Source organism: Bufo gargarizans, chromosome 5 (assembly GCF_014858855.1).
Source record: "Bufo gargarizans isolate SCDJY-AF-19 chromosome 5, ASM1485885v1, whole genome shotgun sequence".
NCBI lineage: Eukaryota > Metazoa > Chordata > Amphibia > Anura > Bufonidae > Bufo > Bufo gargarizans.
The window spans coordinates 230,828,749-230,844,878 of NC_058084.1; the positions used below are offsets into that span (position 1 = coordinate 230,828,749).

The 16,130-nt window shown below is 44.5% G+C and overlaps 1 protein-coding gene across 1 annotated transcript in view; it reads right to left on the reverse strand.

Moving 5' to 3' along the window:
- CCT5 (chaperonin containing TCP1 subunit 5) overlaps positions 1 to 16,130 on the reverse strand; it is a 161,989-nt gene that overhangs the window by 136,340 nt on the left and 9,519 nt on the right. Inside the window, exon 3 of the mRNA XM_044295129.1 lies at positions 5,498 to 5,662. Within this exon, the coding sequence (XP_044151064.1) occupies positions 5,498 to 5,662 (165 nt within the window). The remainder of the gene's footprint in view (positions 1 to 5,497; positions 5,663 to 16,130) is intronic.

Sequence of the window (16,130 nt, forward strand, 5' to 3'; positions counted from 1 at the left end):
TAGCACCAAGCACCACACTACACTACCCCCCCGTCACTTATTAACCCCTGATCACCCCCGTCATTGATCACCCCCCTGTAAGGCTCCATTCAGACGTCCATATGTGTTTTGCGGATCCACAAAACACAGACACCGGCAATGTGCTTTCCGCATTTTGCGGATCCGCACATTGCCAGAACTATATAGAAAATGCTTTTTCTTGCCCAGAATTGCGGACAAGAATAGGACATGTTCTATAGGCTCTACAAAATGCAGTGTTCGTCCGATCAGGGCTGATCTTGTGCGCACACTTGCGTTCAGTCCGCCCCACCGCAGTGACAATTTTTTTTTTCTGATCACTGCAAAAAAAAAAAAAAAACACAGAAAAATCGCGGTGGTGCTATAAAGATCACTTTTGTGGGGCATGGCGAGTTCATAGAAGATATTTTTTTTTATTTTCTTACAAAGTCTCATATTCCACTAACTTGTGACAAAAAATAAAATCTCACATGAACTCACCATACCAGTCACGGAATCCAAATGCGTAAATTTTTTTAGACATTTATATTCCAGATTTATTCTCACGCTTTAGGGCCCCTAAAATGCCAGGGCAGTATAAATACTAGGGATCGACCGATTATCGGATTTACCGATATTATCGGCCGATATTCAGGATTTTGAACGTTATCGTTATCGGCATTTATTTTGCCGATATTCCGATAACGTCCTGGGAACACAGATCGCGCTGCTGACAGCGCTCTCCGTGTTCCCTCAGCAGCAGCACAGGGGAGAAGGAGCATTGTCTCCTCCCCCTGTGCTGCTGCTGCCGCTCCAGCCACTGGGAGGACAGGGGACAAGAGGAGGGGAAGAGCTATGGCCACTGCGCCACCAATGAAGCTTAATCTCACATTAATTTATATACAGGAGGTGGGAGCTGCAGAATCACATAGCCGACTCCCGGCCTCTATGAGCTGTGGCTGCGATCTGCGGTAGTTAACTCCTCAGGTGCCGCGGATCGCAGCTACAGCTCATAGAGGTCGGGAGCCGGCTATGTGATCCTGCAGCCAGCTCCCGCCTCCTGTATATGAATAAATTTGAGATTAAGCTTCATTGGTGGCGCAGTGCGCCCCCCCAATATTAGGCATTGGTGGCGCAGTGCGCCTCCCCCCCCCCAAGCCCCCCCAGTATTAAGCAGTGGTGGGCCCCCCCACCCCAGTCGCAGTGCGCCCCCCACAGGATTCCCTCTCCCCTGCTCCTCCGATCGGAGCCCCAGCAGTGTAATGCTGGGGCTCTGATCGGTTACCATGGCAGCCAGGACGCTATTGAAGCCCTGGCTGTCATGGTAAGCTCCATGCTGCTGTGTGCACAAAATTCCCAGAATATCGGTATAAATTATCGGCTATCGGCCTGAAAGTTCACAAATTATCGGAATCGGCCCTAAAAAAAATCTATATCGGTCGATCCCTAATAAATACCCCACATGTGACCCCATTTTGGAAAGAAGACACCCCAAGGATCATTTTTAGCTAACTCGTGACAAAAAAAAGAAATAAATATTCTAGGAACTCGCCATGCCCCTCACGGAATACCTTGGGGTGTCTTCTTTCCAAAATGGGGTAACTTGTGGGGTATTTATACTGCCCTGGTATTTTAGGGGCCCTAAAGCGTGCAAAGTAGTTTGGAATCTAAATGTGTAAAAAAAATGCCCTGTGAAATCCTAAAAGTACTCATTGGAATTTGGGCCCCTTTGCCCACCTAGGCTGCAAAAAAAAGGGTCAAACATGTGGTATCGCCGTACTCAGGAGAAGTAGGGCAATGTGTTTTGGGGTTTATTTTTTTACATATACCCATACTGTGTGTGAGCAATATCTCTGTAAATGACAACTTTTTCAATTTTTTATTTTTTACAAAGTTGTCAATTTACAGAAACATTTCTCTCACCCAGCATGGGTATATGTAAAAATGCACCCCAAAACACATTGCCCTACTTGTCCTGAGTACCTACCGACTTACATTGTGTGCCAGGACGGATCCGTTTGGCTCAGTTTCATCAGACAGACTGCAAGCAGCGTTTTAGTGTCAGTCTCCAAAGTGGAATGGAGACTGAACTGACGTAAACTGATGCATTCTGAGCAGATCCTTTTCCATTCATAATGCATTAGAATGCAAATTGATCCTTTTTGGACCACTTGCGAGAGCCCTGAACGGATCTCACAAACGGAAAGCCAAAACGAGAGTGTTAAAGTAGACTAAATTGCCAGCACTGTGCAATAAAGGTACTGCTGGGTGTTACCAGTAGTGGGTGTGTATAACTGTCCAGTGCTGCCAGAGTCAGAATGTACAAGTGACACCACCCAAGTGGTAACATACATCTGTTTCTTTAGTGCAAACATCTGGCAATTCATTCAAAACTTCTAGTAGAAATAATAAAGGAATGGCACAACTTAGTTATCAGAATAGATGCGCCAGAATTGTTATTACATGGGGAATGCAAGTCTTCTTACAACAGCAATGTCTGGAGAGGTGACAGGTCCTCTTTAAAGATCCACTATATTATAACTAATACGATCAGCGCTCCCAGATCATAATCATCTCTACATATCTCGGCAGAGAAGGGTTAGATATATAAAGCCACTAGAATATTGTCACATTACCAAGAGCAGAGTTTGGGCTGTTTCACACGAGCGGATGCCGTGCGGGTCATCCGCAGCGTGAAAGACAGCAGAGACACAGAGCATTAACATGATTGATAATTTTCCGTGCCGCTGACCTTTTTACTACAAAACCAGTGACAACTTTATCCCACTGTGATTTTGTAGTAAAAACAGCACAGGGCGTGGCTTGCTGTCTTTCACACTGCGGATGACACGAACTGCATCCACTTGTGTGAAAAAGCCCTTTCTTCACTTCCCATGCCAAGAGTGCCTTGCCAGCTAATCCAGACTGTATATCAACAGGGTATAAGATAAAGATTTACAAAAGGTTACATGATTGGGATATCATTTTTATGCCATCCCAATCATGTTTTAAACGGATCTGTTTAGTCATACAAGGAATATCCAAAAATAAGAGCAAATCTGGAACGCACATCCTCATACTATGCTTTGATCTAAACGGCTTCTCAGTGCGATAGATAGTATACCGCCCCCTATGTTGCATGCTATACATGAGGCATTAGTATACATTTTTTATCACAGCAACAATGGCCAACATGCAGCACAGCACCGTGTAAAAAGTTGTCAAAGGTCACCTTATCATATGCTTTTTGATCAAAATGTTTATTGCCTCATGTATATCATGCAACATAGGGGGCGGTATACTATCTATTGCGCTGAGAAGCGATGTTAACCCTTTCATGACCAAGGGTCATTGATGCCCCAGTGTCCAGGTCAAAATTTACAAGTCTGACATGCATCACTTTATGTGGTAATAGCTTTGGAAAACGTACTTATCCATGCCATTCTGAGATTGTTTTCTCGTGACATATTGTAATTCATGATAGTTATTGAGTCAATATATTTCATTTTTATTTATGAAAAAATCCCCAATTTACCAAAAATTTTGAAAAATTCACAATTTTCAAAATTTCAATTTCTCTGCTTCTAAAACAGAAAGTCATACCTAATAAAATATGTATTACTTAACATTCCCCATATGTCTACTTTAGGTTGGCATCATTTTGGAAATGTCATTTTATTAGGACGTTAGAAGGCTTAGAAGTTTAGAAGCAATTCTTAAAATTTTTAAGAAAATTTCCAAAACCCACTTTTTAAGGACCAGTTCAGGTCTGTAGTCACTTTTTGGGGCTTACATAGTGGAAACCCCCCATAATTGACCCCATTGTAGAAACTACACCCCTCAAGTTACTCAAAACTGATTTTACAAACTTTTGTTAACCCCTTTAGGTGTTCCACAAGAATTAAAAGGAAAATGGAGATTAAATTTCTAAATGTCAAATTTTTGGCAGATTTTCAATTTTCAAAAAAAAAATTCTTTAACACATTGAGGGTTAACAGCCAAACAAAACTCAATATTTATTACCCTGATTCCGTGGTTTGTGGTTTACATAAACACCCCACCGTAAACTGCTGTACGGGCACACGGCAGGGCGCAGAAGGAAAGGAATGCCATACGGTTTTTAGAAGGCAGATTGTGCTGGATTGGTTTTCTGAACGCCATATGTTTTTTATTTTTCTGCCGATTGTCTTGTGCAGGGGCTCGTTTTTTGCAGAAAGTGTTGAGGTTTTTATTGGTACCATTTTTGGGTACATAGGATTTTTTGATCATTCATTATTACACTTTATGGGGCAAGGTGACCCAAAAATGGCTGTTTTGGAACAGTTTTCATTTATTTATTTTTACAGCGTTCATCTGAGGAGTTAGGTCATGTGATAGTTTTATAGAGAAGATCGTTACGGACGTGTCAATACCTAATATGTATACTTTTTCTTATTTAAGTTTTACACAATAGCATTTCTGAAACCCAAAAAATTATGTTTTAGTGTCTCTATAGTCTATTAGCCATAGCTTTTTTATTTTTTGGGCGATTGTCTTAAATAGGATATCATTTTTTGCGAGACGAGGTGACGGTTTGATTGGTACTATTTTGGGGGTCATACGCCTTTTTGATAGCTTGCTGTTGCACTTTTTGTGATGTAAGGTGACAAAAATGGCTTGTTTAACACAGTTTTTATTTTATTTATTTTATGGTGTTTATCGGACGGGGTCTATCATGTGATATCTTTATAGAGACAGTCGTTACGGACGTGGTGATACCCAACGTGTAGTTTTTTCATTTTTCATAGGAAAAGGCAATTTTTTTTTTCACATTTTTTTTAATCAAGTCCCTCTTGGATCATGAAGATCCAGTGGGGCTGATGGCTGTACAATACTTTGCAATGCTCTTGCATTGCAAAGTCTAATACATTCAGATGCCCTGTAGGTGGCATTGCAAACTGCCCCCTCCCTCTATTAACCCCATGGATGCTGCTGCCGTGGCATCTATGGGGTTACAGCGCTTGGATTAAAGAGCTGCCAGAACGTATATATACACGTGGTAGCTGCACGGGGTATGTGCAGCTATCACGTATATATACAGATTGCGGTTGGGAAGGGGTTTGCTGAGAAGCAGTTATTACATCAAAGCATAGTAGGATGATGCGAGATCCAGATTTACTCTTATTTTTGGATACTGATAGGGAACTTAAATTGTGAGCCCCATTGGAGACAGCTTGATGCTAATGTCTGTAAAGCGCTGCGGAATATATCAGCGCTATATAAGTGCATAAAATAAATACACTCCATATGCTGTAGGGCAGACCAGCTGAATTCAGCTGTCTGTCACTTGTGTAACAGAACTGAATGGTGCAAATCTAGCAGTGCCAGAGATGAGTCCCATGATATCCATGCTGTCTCTGCTCCTAAATCCCACCCAAGCACAAAAGAGAACAAAAATGGTCAATTAGGGAAGCCAACAAGTTACTGTTACACAATAAATGTAGTGAATGAATCAACTTACCAACCACTCCTGTTGTCCCATCACCAATCTCATCATCTTGAGACTTTGACAACTCAACCATCAATTTTGCAATCTGATGATCAACATCCATCATACCAAGGATAGTTGCCCCATCATTTGTTATGGTGACTTGACCATCCTGATCAACCATCATCTTATCAAGTCCTGGAATAACAGTAAAATTATTTAATGAAGATATAGTTTTATAAAATTCCATTCATGTGTGGAAGGGAAATACAAAAACAGGACTGATTGAGTGTATGCCTTATATTTTGTTGAATTATGTATCATATTTGACTCTCAGCAATGTTCCATGAACCTTCTTACGGTACATTCAAGCTCCTACATCTTCCCTGACAAATATGACATACTGTACATCAATTTCAGGATCACCCCTTAAAAATGTACCTGAGTTTTTAAAAATGTTAGCTAGATGCATTTCCTTACTTCCCACTATGGAAAGGGGATAAATCACACTTAGGCCAAATGCACACGGCTGTTTTTCACAGCCGTGAGTGGTCCGTGGAACCGCGGCCTGGATTCCTGCTAGGAGCAGGAGCGCACGGCGTCATTGGTTGCTATGACGCCGTGCGCTCCCTGCTGCTGCCACAGTACAGTAATACACTGGTATAGATCATACCAGTGTATTACTGTATTGCGGCGGCAGAAGGGAGCGCACGGCGTCATAGCAACCAATAACGCCGTGTGCTCCTGCTCTCAGCAGGAATCCAGGCCGCTGTTCCACGGACCTCTCATGGCCGTGAAAAACGTCCGTGTGCATTCGGCCTTACGAAGCAGCAGGAAGCTCCTGTGATGGTTAAGCAGTTGTTTAGGCAGGCTCATGATCTCAGCTGGCTCCAGCACCCACCCACTTACTCTTAGCTGTCTTCTGAGTCTCGGTTACCAGAAACAGATCTCGCCTGACAACAGGCAGTAGACTGCAATTAGGTGAAAGCAAGATCCCTAGTGGCCATGACCTTACATCTTTTTCAGGTGGATGTAGGCATATTTTTTAAATGAAGGGATATAGAAATTTACTATTTACACCATTCGCTATTAACGTAAATTAAATTGTGTAAACTTAGTGACTCTTTAAGCCTTGCCGTATCTTCATTTGACTTATGTGCACAGACCTGCCTGTACCCTATTTTACAGAAGCCTAATAAATTGGACGTTTTATCTGGAATTGGTGAGTGCCGCTGTCCTCATTTCATCTCTCTTCTGAATACACTCTTTAAGCCTATGCATTTTGTGTCAAGCGAGTTTTCCGTAAAATATTTCACACCAGAACATGAGAGCACCAAAAATACCAGTCGAATAGAATGAATAACAAACAAAAAAAACAGACTGCAAAATACAAACGGTCATGTGCATGAGCCCTAAAGATCCAATAAATAACTCAAATAGGAGCTAGTTTAAAGAGGACCTTTCATCAGTCCAAACATTGTGAACTAAGTATCATGACATATACAGCGGCGCCCAGGGATCTCACTGCACTTACTATTATGCCTGTATGCCGCTCCGTTCTCATGTTATGTTTTCCGGTATGTTCGGGGACTTGGTTATAGTAGGCGGAGTCTGCCCTTGTTCTGCTGGGCGTCTCCTCCTCCTAGGCTGTAGTTTTGGCCAATCGCAGCGCAGAGGGCAGTCTCCTCCTACTATAACCAAGTCCCCGAACATACCGGAGGACATAACGGGAGAACGGAGCGGCGCTCAGGGATAATAGTGCAGGGATATCCCTGGGTGCCGCTGTATATGTCATGATACTTAGTTCATAATGTTTGGACCGATGAAAGGTCCTCTTTAAAGTAACCAACAGCTACAAATATACGAGATAGCAATTGAAAATACAGTTGGTTATACAGACATGCCAGTTCCCTCCTCTCAACTCTGGACGAAATGGAGGAGTTGGGAGGAGGGTGCTGCCATAAGCTGAGGATAGGTCACCAGACACCTTCATCACACTCAGTTTGTCACAGTTTATCCTCCCAACGCAGTATTCAGAAGACGCCTGGTAGAAGCCACATAGCATGGTAGTGGTGATCCTGCCGTTTCAAATGATATCTTCGTCCTCACTGTTTGTGCCACGTTGTTGATAAAAAATCATACTTTTATTCCTTTGCTGGCAGGCAATTTCGAGCACCAGGAGACAGGCGTTTTCAGTACAAGCACTGCTATGCGACACCTACACACACTACCCCTTGACAGCGCTAGAGTATGACTTTGACTTGGTCTAGCACTGTCAATCAAGGGAAAGGGGGGGTGTTTAGATGTCGCATAGCGGTGCTTGTACTGAAAAAGCCTGCCTCCCAGTGCTTGAAACTGCCTGCCAGCGAAGGAATAAAAGTACAATTTTATCAACAACGTGGAACAGACAGTGAGGACAAAGATATAATTTTGAACAGCAGGATAACCACTACCAGGCTATGTGCCAGATTTAATAGGGGTGAATCTGATGAGTCACTAAGGCGAGATGAGACAGAGTCCCAACCACCTCCCGGCTAAAAAACGGCCCCAGCGTTCCCTCCTACAGTAGCTCCTCATTGCTGTGGACGAGAGCTACGGAAACAGCGTAGCACAGCAAGCTATGCCGTTTCCCCATCTCAGAAATAGCATAGCTTGCCCTTTCCGTAGCTCTCTAGCTCTACCTGGACTTGCTGTATTAAGTGGGCTTGTGAATAAGTGGAGTTTAACCGCCTCCGGACCGCCTAACGCAGATGTGCGGTCGGGAGGCGGCAGCGCTGCGCAGACTGATGCATATACGCGTCATCTCGCGAGACGACACGCTTTGCCGGCCCGCGCATGCGCAGTTCGGGCCGGCATTTCGTCAAGGGGGGTCGCGTCATCAGCTTGCCAGCCAAAAAAAAAAAAGAGTGCCAGATATCAGATCATATTAGTAAATAATCTGTTATATGGCTGCCCTGCTCCTCTGCTGGTCCTTTTCGTTGGTTGGATCCAGCAGAGGAGCAAGCTACACAGTGAGTACACCAACACTACATACTAGCCACAGATCACCCCCTGAACCCCAATTAACCCTTTGATCGCCCCTGTCAATCACTAGTGAAAGGAAAAAAAGTGATCAGTGCAAACTGTCACTTTTTTTTCACTGGTATTGACCGTTAGGTTTTAGGTATAGTTTAGGCCCCTTGGTTAGGTAGTTAGCGATCAGTTAGCGCCCAGCCCACCGCACCGCAGTCCGTTATTCGCTGATTAGCGTATCGCTAATCAGCATTTGTACTTTTATAGTATCTGGAAGTGATCAAAACTGATCACGGTCAGATCTATAATTGTATTAGTGTCACTTTAGTTCTCCCTCCACCCCAAACGCAGTGTTTGCCCGATCAGGCCTGATCGGTCGCCCACACGTGCATTCGCTCACACCCGCCCCACCGCAGTGACCAAAAACGTTTTTTTTTTTTTTAATCACTGCACATTCACTTTACAAGCGCTGCGGCGATAAAAAAAATCAGTTTTGATATTTTTTTATCAACCGCAGCGGCCTCCAGTACTTCGCTAGCCTCCCCTTTGTAAGACAGGCTTGCTTTTTTTTCTTGGGTAGTCTCAGGGAATACCCCTAAATTTAGTTGCCCAAATGTCAAACAGGGGGTATTCTTCTGAAGAGGCCTACAGGCTTCTGACCCAGTCGGATGAGGAATGGGAACCCTCATCTGATGAATCTAGCGGGTCAGAATACGAACCTGTAGAAAGCAGTGGCTCTCTGACCCAAAGTTCGGACGAGGAGGCTGAGGTCCCTGATAGCACCAGGCGTACCCGGCCCCGTGTCGCTAGACCACAGGTTGCGCAGGATCCGCTTCAAGAGCAGCAGAGTGGGGCTGCTGCTGTCGGATTACGTGGTGAGGCATACACCAGCAGCGCAGCCCTCCCTGGACCTAGTACCAGCACTGCCGTACAACCTGGTGAAGTGGCGAGCACCAGAAGGGCAGTTAAAGCTGGTACGGTGGCACGAGCAGTAGTGACCCCGTCGCAGCCACCGCAAAGACGTGCCCGTAGAGCCCCTAGAATCCCTGAGGTGCTGGCAAACCCTGATTGGCAGTCCCCAACTTCAGCCGCACCTGTAGTTTTCCCTTTCACTGCCCAGTCTGGAGTTCGGGTTGAGACAGCTCAGATCGGTTCGGCCCTGGGATTTTTTGAGCTGTTCTTGACTGCGGAGCTTTTAGACATAGTTGTGGCCGAAACAAACAGGTATGCCACACAATTTATAACCCCCAACCCGGGAAGCTATTATGCCCAGCCTTTCCGGTGGAAACCAGTCCAAGTTTACGAAATTAAAACTTTTCTGGGCCTCCTCCTCAACATGGGTCTAACTAAAAAGCATGAATTGCGGTCATATTGGTACACGAACCCAATTCATCACATGCCCATGTACTCTGCTGCTATGTCCAGGGCACGTTTTGAGGCCATCCTGCGTTTCCTGCACTTTAGCGACAACACCGCCTCCCGTCCCAGAGGCCACCCTGCTTTTGACCGGCTCCACAAAATTCGGCCCCTCATAGACCATTTCAACCTGAAATTTGCAGATTTGTATACCCCTGAGCAAAACATCTGCGTAGACTAGTCCCTGATACATTAAACAATACATCCCAAGCAAGCGCGCCCGGTATGGGGTCAAATTGTATAAGCTCTGTGAAAGGGCCACAGGCTATACCCACAAATTTCGGATCTATGAGGGAAAAGATCAGACCCTGGAGCCGGTCGGTTGCCCTGACTACCTGGGGAGCAGTGGGAAGACAGTCTGGGACTTGGTGTCACCCTTAGGCTACTTTCACACTAGCGTTCGGGTTTCCGTTCGTGAGCTCCGTTTGAAGGAGCTCACGAGCGGACCCGAACGCAGCCGTCCAGCCCTGATGCAGTCTGAATGGAGGCGGATCCGCTCAGACTGCATCAGTCTGGTGGCGTTCAGCCTCCGCTCCGCTCGCCTCCGCACGGACAGGCGGACAGCTGAACGCTGCTTGCAGCGTTCGGGTGTCCGCCTGGCCGTTCGGAGGCGTGCGGATCCGTCCAGACTTTCAATGTAAGTCAATTGGGACGGATCCGTTTGAAGATGCCACAATGTGGCTCAATCTTCAAGCGGATCCGTCCCCCATTGACTTTACATTGAAAGTCTGGACGGATCCGTACTAGGCTATTTTCACACTTAGCTTTTTTTTGCTAAAATAATGCAGACGGATCCGTACTGAACGGAGCCTCCGTCTGCATTATTATGATCGGATCCGTTCAGAACGGATCCGATCGAACGCTAGCCGAACGCTAGTGTGAAAGTAGCCTTATTCGGCAAGGGGTACCATCTTTATGTGGACAATTTTTACACAAGTGTGGCCCTCTTTAGGCATTTGTTTCTAGAACGGATTGGCGCCTGTGGCACCGCGCGAACTAGTCGCGCAGGTTTCCCCCAACGGCTCGTTACCACCCGTCTTGCAAGGGGGCAGAGGGCCGCACTGTGTAACGAAGAACTGCTTGCGGTGAAATGGAGAGACAAGCGTGACGTTTACATGCTCTCCTCCATTCACGCAGACACGACAATACAAATTGAGCGAGCAACCCTTGTCATTGAAAAGCCCCTCTCAGTCCACGACTATAACCTTCACATGGGAGGGGTGGACTTCAATGACCAGATGTTGTCTCCGTATTTAGTTTCCCGCAGAACCAGACGCTGGTATAAGAAGGTGTCTGTATATTTAATTCAATTGGCTCTGTATAATAGTTTTGTTCTCTACAGTAAGGCTGGGAGAACTGGATCCTTCCTCAAATTTCAGGAAGAGATCATCGAGAACCTCCTGTACCCAGGAGGTTCCATGGCCCCATCCACCAGTGTAGTTAGCCGTCTACACGAGCGACATTTCCCCAATGTCGTTCCTGGTACCTCAACCCAACCGTCACCCCAAAAAAGATGTCGTGTCTGTAGCAGGAGTGGAATAAGGCGTGACACCCGCTATTTCTGTCCTGACCACCCTGCCTTATGCTTTGGAGAGTGTTTCCGGAAGTACCACTCACAGGTACACTATTAGCATAGGGATCATCTCACCAGGACAGGCACACAGGGCTATTAGGGCCCATTCACTCACACAGCTGCTGCAAACCTCTCCTTTCACCTGGGACAAAGTGCATAACGCACTTCGCCACATCTTTGGGCGATTTGCGCTTTGCACATTGACCCATGGGGAAAAAAATAAATAAAAATAAAATAAAAAAAATGGTTAATGTTTAGTTCAAAAAGTTAAAGTTTATATATTCTGTTCCAAAGTTAATAAAATTATTGCGTTGCGGCCTGTTTTTTTGTTTTTTTTACCTTCCAGGTGGACCAACCGATCGACTAGCTGCAGCACTGATGTGCATTCTGACAGAAGCATTGCGCTGCTGTCAGATTGCACGCAAGTCGGTGTATGCGGCGCTGCAAGACGAGAGGCGGCGTTCCTATGCTTTGGCAAACACTTTGTATATAAAAAAAAAAAAAAAAAAATCCCGGCAATGATTTATTCATCCACATCGATTGATGTGAATGGAGAAATCTGGTTTGCCAGGGCTTACGAGCTAAGTGGGTATGGATGTTGGGCGGAGCTCCTATGTCCTGGCAGACGCCTTTCCCCTCATTTTTTCTTTTTGGGCAGAGATTTTTTCATCCACATTGATCGATGCGAATGAAGAAATCTGTGCCGTTCATTTTTTTCTTTCAGCCCAGAGGCTGAACGGAAAAAAAAATCTCATTACCTGTATGCTCAATATAAGGAGAATAGCAGAAACTCCTAATGCTGGCCATACATGTAATGATTGCGGAGACCCTCAAATGCCAGGGCAGTACAAACACCCCACAACTGACCCCATTTTGGAAAGAAGACACCCCAAGGTATTTGCTGAGGGGCATATTGAGTCCATGGAAGATTTAAATTTTTGTCCTAAGTTAGCGGAAAGTGAGACTTTGTGAGAAAAAACAAACAAAAAATCAATTTCCGCTAACTTATGCCAAAAAAAAAAAAAAAAAAAATTCTATGAACTTGCCAGGCCCCTCATTGAATACCTTGGGGTGTCTTCTTTCCAATGTGGGGTCACATGTGGGGTATTTATACTGCCTTGGCTTTTTAGGGGCCCTAAAGCGTGAGAAGTAGTCTGGGATCCAAATGTCTAAAAATGCCCTCCTAAAAGGAATTTGGGCACCTTTGCGCATCTAGGCTTCAAAAAAGTGTCACACATCTGGTATCGCCGTACTCAGGAGAAGTTGGGGAATGTGTTTTGGGGTGTCATTTTACATATACCCATGCTGGGTGAGAAAAATATCTTGGTCAAATGCCAACTTTGTATAAAAAAAAAAATGGGAAAAGTTGTCTTTTGCCAAGATATTTCTCTCACCCAGCATGGGTATATGTAAAATGACCCCCTAAAACACATTCCCCAACTTCTCCTGAGTACGGCGATACCAGATGTGTGACACTTTTTTGCAGCCTAGGTGGGCAAAGGGACCCACATTCCAAAGTGCACCTTTCGGATTTCACCGGTCATTTTTTACAGATTTTGATTGCAAACTACTTCTCACACATATGGGCCCCTAAATTGCCAGGGCAGTATAACTACGCCACAAGTGACCCCATTTTGGAAAGAAGACACCCCAAGGTATTCTGTGAGGGGCATGGCGAGTTCCTAGAATTTTTTATTTTTTGTCGCAAGTTAGTGGAATATGAGACTTTGTAAGAAAAAAGAAAAAATCATCATTTTCCGCTAACTTGTGACAAAAAAAAAAAAAGTTCTATGAACTCACTATGCCCAGCAGCGAATACTTTAGGGTGTCTACTTTCCGAAATGGGGTCATTTGTGGGGTTTTTCTACTGTTTGGGCATTATAGAACCGCAGGAAACATGACAGGTGCTCAGAAAGTCAGAGCTGCTTCAAAAAGCGGAAATTCACATTTTTGTACCATAGTTTGTAAACGCTATAACTTTTACCCAAACCATTTTTTTTTTTGCCCAAACATTTTTTTTTTTTATCAAAGACTTGTAGAACTATAAATTTAGCGAAAAATTTATATATGGATGTCGTTTTTTTTGCAAAATTTTACAGCTGAAAGTGAAAAATGTCATTTTTTTGCAAAAAAATCATTACAGTTTGATTAATAACAAAAAAAAGTAAAAATGTCAGCAGCAATGAAATACCACCAAATGAAAGCTCTATTAGTGAGAAGAAAAGGAGGTAAAATTCATTTGGGTGGTAAGTTGCATGACCGAGCGATAAACGGTGAAAGTAGTGTAGTGCAGAAGTGTAAAAAGTGGCCTGGTCATTAAGGGGGTTTTAGCTAGCGGGGCTGAAGTGGTTAAAGAACCAGAGTTTAAGACAAGGAGCAAGAAACTAACGTTTGATAGATTTTCCTTGTGTATTTGTTGGCTTGATTCTAGCTACTCCTCCAACTAAAGCAGACAGGGAGGGTTCAATTCTAACTCATTTACTGTTTTTCTTCTTTACTGTTCATCCCCATTTAAAAGGGAACCTGTCACCAGTTTTATGGTGTCCTAACTAAGGGCAACATAAATAAGTGACTGATTGTCTTAGCAAAATGCTGGCTCACTTTCTTTAATTGACCCAGTCAATTTGCCAACATCTTGTATTGAAAAGCTCCAGCATGATAATGATGAGTCATGAATATTTATGAGCTCCTGACTCTCCCCGCCCATCTGCTGCTGAGTGACAGTTTGTTTCCATAGGAATCAGCAGCAGGTGGGCAGGGGAGTGGCTATAGCTCTGAATTAAATATACGCTGGACTTGATGACCTCACGCCGGACTCGAATCAGCTCATTAGCATGCGGCATCTTTGTGTGTATATTATGAGGTAACCATCTGTCACACCAGTAAGCGAATACATCTAAGGAACTTTTTAGTAGTTAATGATTGTATATAATTAGTTAGATTATAATCAAATATCCAAATTACCCTTTAAAACATGTGCTCCATGGACAATGCTACTAAGTGTGTGTCCTGTGCAATGTATGCGTGCCTTGAAGAGCCTTTCAAGGGTGAGTACATATGCACTAGATGCAATCATGTTGCATATTTGGAAGCCCAGCTCCTGGATCTAAATAAGTAGCTTGAAATACTTGCCGAACAGCGTGTTGCCTTCCGGGTGCTTGGGTTAGTCATACTGCGGATTGGCTTGACAGAATGCTGGGTGGGGCTGGGGAAGACCTGGCGGTCATGGTACACATTGGCACTGATGACAAAGTCAGGGGGAGATGGAAGGTCCTTAAAAATGATTTTTTAGGGAACTAGGAGAGAAGCTCAAGTCCAGGACCTCCAAAGTAGTGTTTTCTGAAATACTACCAGTGCCACGAGCGTCACCAGAGAGACAACGGCAGCTTAGGGAGTTAAATAAGAGGCTCAGAAGCTGGTGCAGAAAGCAAGGGTTTGAGTTCATGGAGAACTAGGCCACCTTCTGTAGGTTACAGGCTCTACAGTAGGGATTGGATGCACCTTAATGGGGAGAGTGCAACTGCCCTGGGGGGAAAAATGGTTAGACGGGTGGGTGGGGGAGTTAGGGTGTGGATAGAGAGTGGGATATAAGAGGGGACAGTGGGGATTTAGTGAGGGCTGGGGTCAGCGAGGAAAGTAGGGAGAAAACTGGGCAGAATTATACACAGATGACAAATAGAACTGGTAACAAGAACCTGTTACATACAAACATGAACCAAGGTAACCCAAAAATCCCAGATATTTACTTTACAGGTAATGCTCATTTAACCACCTCCCGCCTGCCTAACGCACCGATGCGTCCCCCCGTCCCCCCCCCCGGGTCAGGCTCCGTTCAGACGTCCCTATGATTTTTACGGATCCATGAATACATGGATCGGATCCGCAAAACACATGCGGACGTCTGAATGGAGCCTTATGGGGGTGATCAATGACAGGCGGGTGATCACCCATATAGATTCCCTGACCACCCCCCTGTCATTGATCACCCCCATAAGGCTCCATTCAGACGTCCGCATGTGTTTTGCGGATACGATCCATGTATCCATGGATCCGTAAAAATCATACGGACGTCTGAATGGAGCTTTACAGGGGGGTGATCAATGACAGGGGGGTGATCAGGAAGTCTATATGGGTGATCACCCCCCTGTAAGGCTCCATTCAGACATTTTTTTGGCCCAAGTTAGTGGAAATATATATATTTTTTTTTGTTTGTTTTTTCTTACAAAGTCTCATATTCCACTAACTTGTGTCAAAAAATAAAATCTCACATGAACTCGCCATACCCCTCACGGAATCCAAATGCGTAAACATTTTTAGACATTTATATTCCAGACTTCTTCTCATGCTTTAGGGCCCCTAAAAAGCCAGGGCAGTATAAATACCCCACATGTGACCCCATTTCGGAAAGAAGACACCCTAAGGTATTCCGTGAGGGGCATATTGAGTCCATGAAGGATTGAATTTTTTGTTTTAAGTTAGCGGAAAGTGAGACTTTGTGAGAAAAAAATAAAAATCAATTTCCGCTAACTTATGCAAAAAAATAATTTCTATGAACTCGCCAGGCCCCTCATTGAATACCTTGGGGTGTCTTCTTTCCAAAGTGGGGTCACATGTGGTGTATTTATACTGCCCTGGCTTTTTAGGGGCCCGAAAGTGTGAGAAGAA